This window comes from Epinephelus lanceolatus, chromosome 14, assembly GCF_041903045.1.
Source record: "Epinephelus lanceolatus isolate andai-2023 chromosome 14, ASM4190304v1, whole genome shotgun sequence".
NCBI lineage: Eukaryota > Metazoa > Chordata > Actinopteri > Perciformes > Serranidae > Epinephelus > Epinephelus lanceolatus.
In genome coordinates this window covers 26,804,392-26,816,798 of record NC_135747.1, presented here as the reverse complement: position 1 = coordinate 26,816,798, position 12,407 = coordinate 26,804,392, and the positions used below count along the sequence as shown (strand labels likewise).

General features: G+C 41.9%; 1 protein-coding gene and 1 long non-coding RNA gene across 11 annotated transcripts in view; one reads left to right on the top strand and one right to left on the bottom strand.

Annotated features, from left to right (window-relative positions):
* The window catches only part of LOC117251345 (nectin-4), a 42,817-nt gene that overhangs the window by 4,510 nt on the left and 25,900 nt on the right, over nt 1-12,407 (top strand). For all 5 annotated transcript variants that reach the window (XM_033617550.2, XM_033617551.2, XM_033617552.2 and 2 more), the window contains exons 2-3: nt 10,159-10,500; nt 10,591-10,893. In XM_033617550.2, coding sequence (XP_033473441.1) covers nt 10,159-10,500; nt 10,591-10,893 — 645 coding nt within the window. The remainder of the gene's footprint in view (nt 1-10,158; nt 10,501-10,590; nt 10,894-12,407) is intronic.
* LOC117251106 (uncharacterized) lies at nt 1,421-8,961 on the bottom strand. 6 transcript variants are annotated; one of them, XR_013493279.1, is made up of 9 exons: nt 8,401-8,961; nt 6,097-6,193; nt 4,758-5,942; nt 3,335-4,508; nt 3,115-3,225; nt 2,706-2,865; nt 2,240-2,492; nt 1,914-2,043; nt 1,421-1,704 (listed from the first exon to the last, which is right to left on the bottom strand). It is a non-coding gene; the product is annotated as an uncharacterized LOC117251106 (long non-coding RNA). The 6 variants fall into 6 exon arrangements; XR_013493277.1 differs by having other exon boundaries at nt 3,335-3,411; nt 3,587-5,942; nt 8,401-8,959; XR_013493278.1 differs by having other exon boundaries at nt 3,335-5,607; nt 5,831-5,942; nt 8,401-8,959.

Sequence of the window (12,407 nt, the reverse complement as noted above, 5' to 3'; positions counted from 1 at the left end):
AATGCTGAGTAACCACTCAAGTCTGCTTAGAGGGTTGATAAGGACCAAGTGTGAAAACACCCTCTGTCTCTCCTTAGCTCCATGACCAGGGTTTAAATCTCACCCGCAGCAAAAGATGACACATCATAAATGACAGACAAATGCAGTATGAGACTGTTTGTTAATGTTATTTAAAAGTTATAAAGTTATGAGCACCTGTTTCATTTCAGCTCAGTGAGAGAGTATCTTGCATTCTGTATTTCAGAATCAGAAATATTTTATTGATCCCCGAGTGGAAATTATGATTCGTTACAGTCCCTCTGATGTAAAGAATAGAGCATTATAAGAAGTAAAAATAAGATTATGAAATAGAGGTATGTAAATATAAAGCAATACAATTAAATGAAGTTAGATTAGAATAGAAATGAAATACGGTGGGCCGAAGCCGCGATTCCTTGTACTTAAACGATCCCTATCGGGGGAGGACCCAGATTTTTGACAACTTCTTAAGTTTTCAATAAATCAAAAGAAAATTGTTGCCAGCGGTACTTCTTGCATATTTTTGTAGATCGGTAACTTTATCACGTTACCTTTTTTCCGGCAAACAGAGCAGACAGCTACGTTCGGGGTCCGACATGCGTGACGTGATTGTAGTTATCGTCCAATGGGACGCTTGGAAAAAAGAAAAAAAACCTTGGAAAAATGGCGCTGCATGTAGAGCCAAACATACATGGCCTAATAAGTCTCTTTTATGTCTTCAATACTTAACGTGGTCTTTACACGTTACGGACTTTTTTAAACAGTCTGTGTAGGTACCATGTATATTTTCTCTGTGAGCTTTATACAAAATAAACATATCTGATTTCACAAATTTGAGGTCTGTTATCTTGCTTGGGAACTTCACCTGTCATTTATCTGTCAAAATGATGAAACGTCATAAAAACGACCCCCCTCCCGCCACTAGATTAATCTTTGTTGCTATTTTTTTTTAAATTTGTTTGCTAGCATCACATTAGCATAAGAAATGGAGTGCTGTATGCATTTAATTCAGAGAGATGGACCAATCACTCCTTTTACAGACACAGGATGGCAAAAATTGGTTAAATCAGTGTTTGAGTGGAAAGATTTAGGTACTGAAGAGAGTCTTGTAGCTTTAGAGGCAGTGCGGAGATTTAACTTTCACAGCCAGGAACCTGCTGAATATGCTATACCAGCTAATGCTGGCTATCACAGGGACTGCTACATCCATTTTACTAACATTAACACTAACGGAGGTTCCTGAAAGCAACATGTAGGCTGCCTGCAGACCGAAGCTTATTTAGCAGAGCTGTCCCCAACTACCCACTGCTGCAGCTGCAGCTGCAGCTTCGGTCTGCATGTTGCTTTCAGGAACCTCCGTGAATCACAGAGTTGAGACCGAGCAGTGGTAGGACATCAGAGGGAAAACCAGAGGACATTTTCTCCATAAAACATCACCCGGTTTTACTAAAATTGCTGTTTTGTGCGACATACTAATGTGCATAGTTTAGTTTTTTGAAGCCACGGGTCATGGTCAAAGTTACAGAGTGTTGCTTTAACAAGCACTACATATATGAATAAAGATGTGTCTTCACATACAATAATTGTGATGTCACGACCCAGTGATGTAGGGGAATAAGAATGGTGCACAGCCTCAAACCAAGGTGAAGCCTGAATCTGTGGATGTCTTCTGTTTGTCTTTTAGTGCTAGAAGTAGCAACAGAGACAGAGGATGGTGAGGAAACTCCGGCAAAGACATGGGCTCTAAGATCACACACAAGTGACTTCCATACATCTGAGAGAGCACCACACCTGCTCCCAATACAGTGTTTGATTTGCAAACATGAAAAATACAGATTTGAAGCACACAGCCGGAAGAGAATAAAAGAAAAACTTTCTTGGTGTGAAACACTCACTGCAGGGAAGTTACTTCTTGCTGCTGAAGAAAGACAGGATGAGAGTCTGCTTCTACACATTCGTGACAGGGACCTAGTGGCTAGTGAGGCACGATACCACTTCTCCTGTTTCAGAGACTACACACGGTACCTGTCAAAAAAGAAAAGTGAGAACACAGAAAGCAACTTGTATGAGAATGGGTGCAAGCATTTCTGTAAAACAGTGATCGAGGAGAAGCTTGTAAAAAAACGGGAGGTGCTTCGACTCTCAAAGCTGAATATGCTTTTTAAGAATGTTGTTCTGGAAAGGGAGGGAGTTAACATTCCAATATACAAGGCTCACTTACTCAAGGCAAGACTTCAAAAGTCACATCCTTTCTTGAGATTTCAAAAGGCATCTACAACATATCTTGTGTATGTTGATGATCTGACAGCTGAGGAGATCATTCATGAAGTTGCCACTTCCTCCTCTTCCTCCTCATCTGAAGACAGTGAAGGAGAAACATCACTGATGACTCAAAGACAGCCTGATAATGCCACCATCACGACAGATAGGTCTCGTCTTTTATATCATGCAGCGGTCACCCTGAGGGACATCATCTGTAAGACATCAAAAACATCACCAAAGCTCCCATGGCCTTCAAGAGCAACTGACCTTACACTGAATAATGCCCTGGACTTCGTACCTCACCAACTTTTTAACTTTGTTGCATGGACATCTGGCATTTCAACACAACCATCAGACAATGAACGTGTTGAGGTTACTTTAGAGGACAGCAGAAAGATAGTGTCAACTTGTCAGGATCTCATTACCTTGGCGACCAAAGGACGGTGGCTCATGCCAAAACAGTGCTCTCTTGCAATGGCAGTTCGGCATATGACAGGCTCAGCACAGCTCATAGGGTTGTTGAATGGTCTTGGCCACTGCTCATCTAACTCCCAGGTTCTTGAGCATGATACAGCCCTTGCTCACCTACAAGTGGAGAGAGGAGATATATACATCCCAGAAAACATCAGGGTTGAATTACCTGCCACACTTGTCTGGGATAATAATGACTTTGGAGAGGAGACACTTTCAGGTAAAGGAACAACGCACAACACCAATGGAATAATTATTCAGCAGACCATGGCTAGTGAGTCAGCATCTTTACCCTCCACATCATCCAGACAAAGAACAAGAGCGCGGTCTGTTCATCCCCCTCCACTAAATCTTTCAACCTACACAAGAGGAAGGAGGTCTGGTCCACAGAATGTAGTGCTCAAGGTAGATCTCCAGCAGGACAAATACAGAGATGCCCAAACCACTGGAAGGAGAACTGATGCTGCATTCTTCCTAATGAAAGTACAGGAGGCCGAGGGGAAAGTCATTCCTGGATGGACAGGTTTTAACATAATGTTAAAGCAGCACACAATCCTACCCTCTACAAATGTAGGCTACCTACCTGTCATTGATGCTCGCCCAACAGATCTCAACACTGTCCACACCATCCTGAGCCGCTCCACTGCTATTGCTGACAATCTGAAACAAAAAGAAATAGTGATAGTTATGGATCAAGCCATATATGCTAAGGCCCAAGAGATACGTTGGCAGACAAGCACTTTTTCAGAGAGACTTGTAATAAGGATGGGAGAGTTTCACACAGCTATGGCATATCTTTTCTGTATTGGGAAGCTTTTTGCTGATGCAGGCTTACAGGATGTCTTGATTGAATCTGAAGTTGTGGCTGCAGGTTCTATTGATGGAGTTCTCTCAGGCCATCACTACAACAGGAGCATACAGGCACACAAGCTCCTGATGGAAGCACTGCAGAGATTGCGCTGGCAGGCATACCTGGGCACTCTCACACAAGAGGACCATGCAGCAGCTTTAAAAGTTGCAACGGATTTGCAAAAGACCTTTCCAAGTGAAGAGTTCAATGCCATGCTTACATCTGATGTATTTCTGCAGTTGCTGAAAAGCTACGAAGTTTTTGTGGAAAAAAACAACTCCAACCAGACCTTCACATTTTGGAGCACATACATTGAAATGGTGGAAAACTTGCTTCTCTTCATCAGGGCAACCCGAGAGGGAAACTGGGCTCTCCATTTGTCAACTGTGCAGTGTATGCTGCCATGGTTTTTTGCATGTGATAAAGTCAGTTATGCCAGATATCTCACAGCATATTGGGTTGAGATGACCAATCTGGAAGACACACATCCTTCAGCACACCAGCAGCTTCTTTCAGGTGACTTTGTGGCACAAAGGCATCAGAAACATGGTTTTGCCAGCACTGCATGTGATCAAGTCATTGAACAAACAGCCAATCACGATTCAAAGACAAAGGGAGGCATCAGTGGGTTCTCTCTAAACAAGGGTGCAGTTCACAGATGGACCTTAACACAACATGAGCGGCAGCCATCACACTTGAATGTAAATCAATGGCTGGACAGTGCCCAGTATTGCATCTAAACTCTGAGCTGGACACCACGAGACTGCAGAGAGATGAGGCTGATGTGTTGAATATTATCACCACTATCCAAAATATGGTCAATCCCTTCGACCCTTCGCTGAATGGACAGTTTCTTTATCAAATCTCCTCTGGTCAACAGGCATCCGATAATGTTGCTGAAGACTTACTGGGGGCAAAACAAAGTGGTGTTAAGGCTCTCACAGACTTCTGTGAAAAAAGGATTGTCAAGGCAGAGGCATCATTCCACGACCCGATCAAGAAAATGAAAATCAAAACATTCAAAGACACTGGCCACAGTACAGTCACAAAAGTTAGAGGAAAAGAAATCACTTTGACATCTCACCGCAACTTGTTTGCCAGGTTAATTGTTGTGGGCAATGTTAGACAAATTAACATAGATGAAATGCTCACTTACAGTCTGGGTCCTTTGCCACAGTCACTGGCCAACTTTGATGGCTCTCTGGTAAAAACCAACAAAGCCAAGCTGATGCACATCTTGGAGGAGGAGATCAGACCACCTGCATCAGAGAAGAACATTCCAGATGGTTCAGTTTGGATTTGGGATGCTATGGCACTAGTGCAACAGCTAAAGCCACAACCAACATTTGGCCTATATGCTGACCATGTACTGAGGACATTAGTTAACTCAGCTAAAGGAACCAAGTCTACAGAGCTTCATTTTGTATGCGACACATACAGAATCCAAAGCATCAAAAATGCTGAGCGAAGTAGGAGGGCAGAAGAGGGTTGTCAAAAAATCAAAATATATGGAGATGACCAAAAAACACCAAAGCAGTGGAGAAAATTCCTGGCATGTGGGCAAAATAAAGAAAACTTGCTGGAGTATTTCTTCCAACACTGGAGCACATTTGCAAGAAACATAATTGAAAATGTAAGAATCATTGTTGGGCATGGAGAAAAATGTCACTCAATTAAAATGAACGAGAACTACACTGACCTTGAAGTAACGGAGGTTCGAGACCTTGAGACAACTCAAGAGGAAGCAGACACCAGACTTATGCTGCATGCAGTTTGTGCAGCAAAATACAGCACTGACCTGGTGATCAAGAGCCCGGACACTGATGTCTTTTGTGTTGGCACTTGCATTCTGCAGCCACATTGATGGTCACCTGTACTTCCACACAGCCAAAGAGAGAAACCCACACATTGTTGACATTAACAGCCTTCATGCCCATCTTGGCAAAGACAAATGTGAAGCCCTTGTTGGTCTGCATGCCTTCTCTGGTTGCGACACTGTGAGTGCTCTGCATGGGGTGGGGAAAGCAAAGGCATACAAGAAACTAAATTCTAAAGTTGAATATGTCAGACTATTTAGAGAATTAGGCACTAGCTTCTCCCTATCACCAGAACTCCTTCAGGCAGTGGAAGCATTTACATGTGATCTATATGATCAAAAGGACTGCCAGGACATTAACATTGCAAGGGCTAAACTTTTCAAAACTGGAAAGTGCTCTGAGAGACAACTACCTCCAAACAAAGACTCCTTGTACCAACACATCAAGCGGGCAAACTTTCAGGCAGCAATACACAGGAGGAGCCTTGAGTGTAGGCCAGACATTCCTCCTCCCGTAAGTCATGGCTGGAAGATGGCAAGAGATTTGTATGAGGTGGAATGGATGACACTCCCCCCAGCACCAGAGGTGATACTGGAGCTTGTGCATTGCGCCTGTAAAAAAACCAACTGTGTTAAGGGCAGATGCACATGTAAACTGCATGAGCTGCCATGTACAAACCTGTGTCAATGCACAAATTGTGATAATGGGCCTTTTGAAGAAGACTAGGCCCATATGGCTTCATCCTTTGAGTAGGCAGTGGTGTGTGTGATGACTCCTGCAGGAGGGGAAAAAAATGATGTAACGTTAGCTTTCTATATAATGTACAGTACAGGCCAAAAGTTTGGACACACCTTCTCATTCAATGCGTTTTCTTTATTTTCATGACTATTTACATTGTAGATTCTCACTGAAGGCATCAAAACTATGAATGAACACATGTGGAGTTATGTACTTAACAAAAAAAGGTGAAATAACTGAAAACATGTTTTATATTCTAGTTTCTTCAAAATAGCCACCCTTTGCTCTGATTACTGCTTTGCACACTCTTGGCATTCTCTCCATGAGCTTCAAGAGGTAGTCACCTGAAATGGTTTCCACTTCACAGGTGTGCCTTATCAGGGTTAATTAGTGGAATTTCTTGCTTTATCAATGGGGTTGGGACCATCAGTTGTGTTGTGCAGAAGTCAGGTTAATACACAGCCGACAGCCCTATTGGACAACTGTTAAAATTCATATTATGGCAAGAACCAATCAGCTAACTAAAGAAAAACGAGTGGCCATCATTACTTTAAGAAATGAAGGTCAGTCAGTCCGGAAAATTGCAAAAACTTCAAATGTGTCCCCAAGTGGAGTCGCAAAAACCATCAAGCGCTACAACGAAACTGGCACACATGAGGACCGACCCAGGAAAGGAAGACCAAAAGTCACCTCTGCTTCTGAGGATAAGTTCATCCGAGTCACCAGCCTCAGAAATCGCAAGTTAACAGCAGCTCAGATCAGAGACCAGATGAATGCCACACAGAGTTCTAGCAGCAGACCCATCTCTAGAACAACTGTTAAGAGGAGACTGCGCCAATCAGGCCTTCATGGTCAAATAGCTGCTAGGAAACCACTGCTAAGGAGAGGCAACAAGCAGAAGAGATTTGTTTGGGCCAAGAAACACAAGGAATGGACATTAGACCAGTGGAAATCTGTGCTTTGGTCTGATGAGTCCAAATTTGAGATCTTTGGTTCCAACCGCTGTGTCTTTGTGAGACGCAGAAAAGGTGAACGGATGGATTCCACATGCCTGGTTCCCACTGTGAAGCATGGAGGAGGAGGTGTGATGGTGTGGGGGTGTTTTGCTGGTGACACTGTTGGGGATTTATTCAAAATTGAAGGCACACTGAACCAGCATGGCTACCACAGCATCCTGCAGCAACATGCCATCCCATCCGGTTTGCGTTTAGTTGGACGATCATTTATTTTTCAACAGGACAATGACCCCAAACACACCTCCAGGCTGTGTAAGGGCTATTTGACCAAGAAGGAGAGTGATGGAGTGCTGCGGCAGATGACCTGGCCTCCACAGTCACCGGACCTGAACCCAATCGAGATGGTTTGGGGTGAGCTGGACCGCAGAGTGAAGGCAAAGGGGCCAACAAGTGCTAAACACCTCTGGGAACTCCTTCAAGACTGTTGGAAAACCATTTCAGGTGACTACCTCTTGAAGCTCATGGAGAGAATGCCAAGAGTGTGCAAAGCAGTAATCAGAGCAAAGGGTGGCTATTTTGAAGAAACTAGAATATAAAACATGTTTTCAGTTATTTCACCTTTTTTTGTTAAGTACATAACTCCACGTGTTCATTCATAGTTTTGATGCCTTCAGTGAGAATCTACAATGTAAATAGTCATGAAAATAAAGAAAACGCATTGAATGAGAAGGTGTGTCCAAACTTTTGGCCTGTACTGTATATATTTTGCTTTGTTTCTTTGTTACAAAACTCTCTAATGCTACACATGTGGTTTACAATCAGTTCAAGCTCTTTTCAAAACCTTACTTTTTTTCGTTTAGCTGTTAGTTCTCTTCTGCTGTTTCCATGGAGGTTATGTGAGGAAACAATGATTAAATGACAACATTGTTTATACATCATCATCATAGCGTGTTTGCTTGGTTTATGAGACTCAGTGATGTTGGTCAGCAGATACTCTAATAAACGTGCAACAGTCCCGGTTATTTCTACCACAAGGACTTAAGAGACTTAACGTAACCCAATGAGAAATAAGATGCAAGCCACTTCAACTTAACTTTACCCATAAAGTGCGTGAAGCTGCTAGCGAGTGCTTTTTTGCTAAAGCTAACGCTAACGTTACTTTTACACTTGCAAAACGTCACCATACGTTTGAACTCAATACTGTACAAAACACAAGTTGCAAGTCATGCGTTTGAACTCAATACTGTACAAAACAATCAAGTTTTAATAATATAATAACGTTACTTACTTGTCTCCGTCGTGTCCATCTGCCGATTCCTCCGTTGAACAGCTGCGCTCAGTAGCTAAATCCGATAGGCTAACGACGGCCCTCTCTCGAAATCTTAGCGTTCTATTGGTCAAACTGTTATAGTAGACTGCAGCGTTTGCCTGAATATTAAACAAACTTTAAATTATAATTGTGGAAAAATGTGCAAGAATATCGAGTGGCAACAACCCGGATCTGATGAAGAATAAAATAATCTTAACAATTTTACAAATCCAGGTTGTCCCTGCACGGGGATTGTTACTTTCTAAAACTAATGCAGATACGCGGCTTCGGCCCACCGCCTAAAAATGTTTATTAAAAAAAATAAAATGTGCATCATGCTACAGTGTTTAACACTAGTACTTAAGATATTAAAATATTACAAATAAAATATGTATCCTCACTGTGCTGAGGCTGTAAGTGTGAAAATTTAACTACAATATATACATCAATAGAATGAAACAGAATAAGAGTAAACATAAGAAATACATGCACTGTATGTTGAATAAATATATACATTCAAGAGGTGAAAAATATTGCAGCAGTTGAATTATTGCATCCTGTTGGTTTTTATGAATTATAAATGCAGTAGCTTAAAAAGTCCAAAAGCCAGTCCAGTGACAGAGCGGCCGACACTCTGAGGGAGAAGTTGTGATGATTGATGGCAACCGGCAGGAAGGACATTCTGTGGTGCAGTGTTTGTCCAGCAGTCATGGAAAGGGTGGGAGATGTTTTTCCGCCCTGTTCACAGGAGAGACCAACAGCAGTGCAGAACCGATGACAACGACACTCACCACACCACTGCAGGTGCAACAAAAGCCCCGCAAGCACAAAGCCAATAAAAGTAACTCATTAATGAAGCCTCATCTGTGTTAAAGATGTACGGATAACAAAAATAAACACTGAGTGAAATACATTTCATTCAGGTAACTCAGGCAAAGGCTGCAAATAGATAAAGGAGAGGGTTTGTTTTTTTATACTTTGCTATTTAGTAAAAAGGAACACCTTGGATGTCGTGTGACTGTGTAATGAGGGAAAATAGAAGAATCGGATCGGGACTTGATATCTAGATATTCAGTATCAAATGACTCGGATTGGCATTGGGGGCAAAAAGACTTGATTGGGACATCTCTAGAAACGATGCCAAGTCATTATTTTAAAAGTTTTTAATTATCTTGAGGCACTAATTCACTACGTTGAGATACTAGCTTATTATTTTGACATGCTATGTCATTATTTTGGGAAAATAAATAATTATTTTGAGATAGTCAATATTTTAATATACAAACTCATTTTTGAGATATTAACTCGACATTTTTGAGATACTAATTCATCATTTTGAAAGTTGCGCCAGGGTCAGCCGTACGCCCACACTCCTGTCATTAAGATTGATTGTAGGCTGTTGTTTTCACAGTAGTCAGTCGAAACATGCTTTTGTTTAAAGAACGCCTACACCAGGCTTATGTTTCGACACCAACATGACTTTGCAAAATCTTCAATTTCCCCATCTACATGTAACGCCAAGCCAGTGTATTGAAATGAATCCATTTTGGTGATTGTTCTTGAAAAGTGTAGTGTTTCAGTGAGTGAAAGAAAGTATGGCTGTTGTAGTGTGTTTCTGCTTGCTAATGTCAGATGCTCTGCCGTGCGTGAATGCTTCCATCTATCAGTGCCTGTAGTTGTCTTTGTGCCTACTGATATGGGATGTGATTGCCTGATGAGATTTTATCCTCCCAACAGGTCTCAAGGTGATTGGAGGAAACATCACCGTGGTTCAAGGGGAGACCGCCATCTTACCCTGCAAACTCGTCGACACAGCAGAACCCTTGACTCAGATTTCATGGCAGAAGATGACCAGAGGAAAACCTCAGAATGACAATTTCTATACAATCTTGGCTAAAAATGGACCACAGTTTGTCAACGGACATGACGATCGATTTGCATTTGTCGGGAACTTTAGCGAAAACGATGGATCTCTGGAGTTATCCAACACCACACTGATGGATGAAGGCACCTACACATGCATCTTCACTTTGTTCCCCAGTGGCAATCACAAGACAGAGATACCTCTAAATTTGCTTGGTATAATGTGTTGTATTAAAAATGAGTAAGAGAATTGTTTTTACCTTCTTGCTTGCATGTTAACTTTTTTTATGTATGTAACTCCCCTAGTGCCTCCGGTCATAAGCCTGAAGGATGATCCTGTTACTTTGGGTGATGAAGAGGTTTCCCTCGTTACCTGCACGGCTGCTGGTGCCAGGCCTCCTGCAGAGGTGGTGTGGATCACTGGTACCCTGGAAGAAACAGTGAGGATAACAACCAACTACAGCTCGCATGCCAACGGTACGACTACCACGGTCAGCTCACTGTTTGGAATACCAACCAAAAAAATCAACAGTCACTCGGTCCAGTGTGTTGTCACCAGTGCAGCCAGGTCGGACAAAGAAACCCTCAACTTCAACATACAGGTCTTCTGTGAGTATACAAATACTTTTCTACATTACTTAGCAATGTGTTTGATTGTTGTAATTCATTTTAGCATTGTTATTTAATTTATTTAATTAATTATTTGAAAAGCAGGTCAGTTGCCAGAATAAAATGTCAGATTTTTACATTTCAAACGTATCATATCAATGTTTTTGGATCATCATTCTATCATCACGCTGTAACCTGTGACAGGCTGTTATGATACCAGAACTATTGCACATATGACGTTTTTTTGTTGAGTCACAAGCGTCACGTAGGTTTATATTACCAAAGATTTACAGCAAAATCACTTGATGAAACTGACTCCCGTGTGAAAGAGGTGAGGGGGAGATGCTGTGCTGCTGCTGGAGGAGCCGCTGAATGAGTTCCCTCTGACCGGTAACTCGCTAAAAGAGTCTGAGAAGAAGCTGTTCATAAAACATTCAGGATGTTCAGGAGGTTTGTTGTTGCTGTAGTTAACTGTATGAGTCAACAGGTCTAAATATTGCAGTATCATGATATGAATTTTTTCATATGATATTAAAAATTATACCGATATTATCCTGAACAAGATGATATGGCACACCCCTAGTTTCCAGCAGCTTTTCAGCCACCAAACCTGGGTGTGTTAAGCAAGCTGTTGCCATTTGTGACAAAAAAATTGGTTGTTTCTTACCGAGACATTGCTGCCTTTCCTGCCAGGCAATGCCACAAATGCGATTGTTTTTTACACAGACTTTGCTGTGTCTCCTGCTTGATAGTAGCACAGAAAGATTTTTTATTTTTACCGAAACACAGCTGTGTTTTCAGTTGGGGGGATTTTGCTGCCAAAACATGACTTTTCCTAACTGAAACCAAGTGATTTACATGCCCTTAACTGCACATTCACCACAGTGTTGTTAAACAGGAAAGGTTCAACATATCTGCTTTATAATAACATTAAGATATATGTGTCTGTGATTTGCTAAAAAATGTATGCTGCCAACATTTTTTCTGGCGTTTTGGCTGTTGAAACAGTGGTTGGCACTGTTGGCATAATCACCCCCACAGATGTTTCTATTTGCTCTGGTTACAGGTGCTCAAACCTTTGCTGGGGACTATTTTAACACGACTCTGTGCACAAAGTCATACTGCAAAATCATCTTTTAAGACATTGTCTGATGTTAAATTACAGATATGTGATCTGTTTAAAATGGGAACTGCTTTGCACAAGACATGCCTGTTTCTTTTCTTGTGTACTCTCTCTCCATGAATGTTGCTTCATGTTTACACAAACTTCGAAATGCACTTGTAACAACAAGCCAAGAAGGACAAGAGTCGAGACAATAAGGAGGGCAGCTAAGACAAAGGGCACGGTCAGGCAAGGAGGTGACAGAGCAAGATGCTTTCTTAGGTCGTTGGTCGCTACAGTGGAGGCAGTATTTGAAGCTAGCTCGTTCTCTTTCTGGCTTGTGAGCCAACTGACGACACAGCACATTTAGCACGACTTACAGTAGCAGACAGTCCCACAAGGCTCTGGCTGG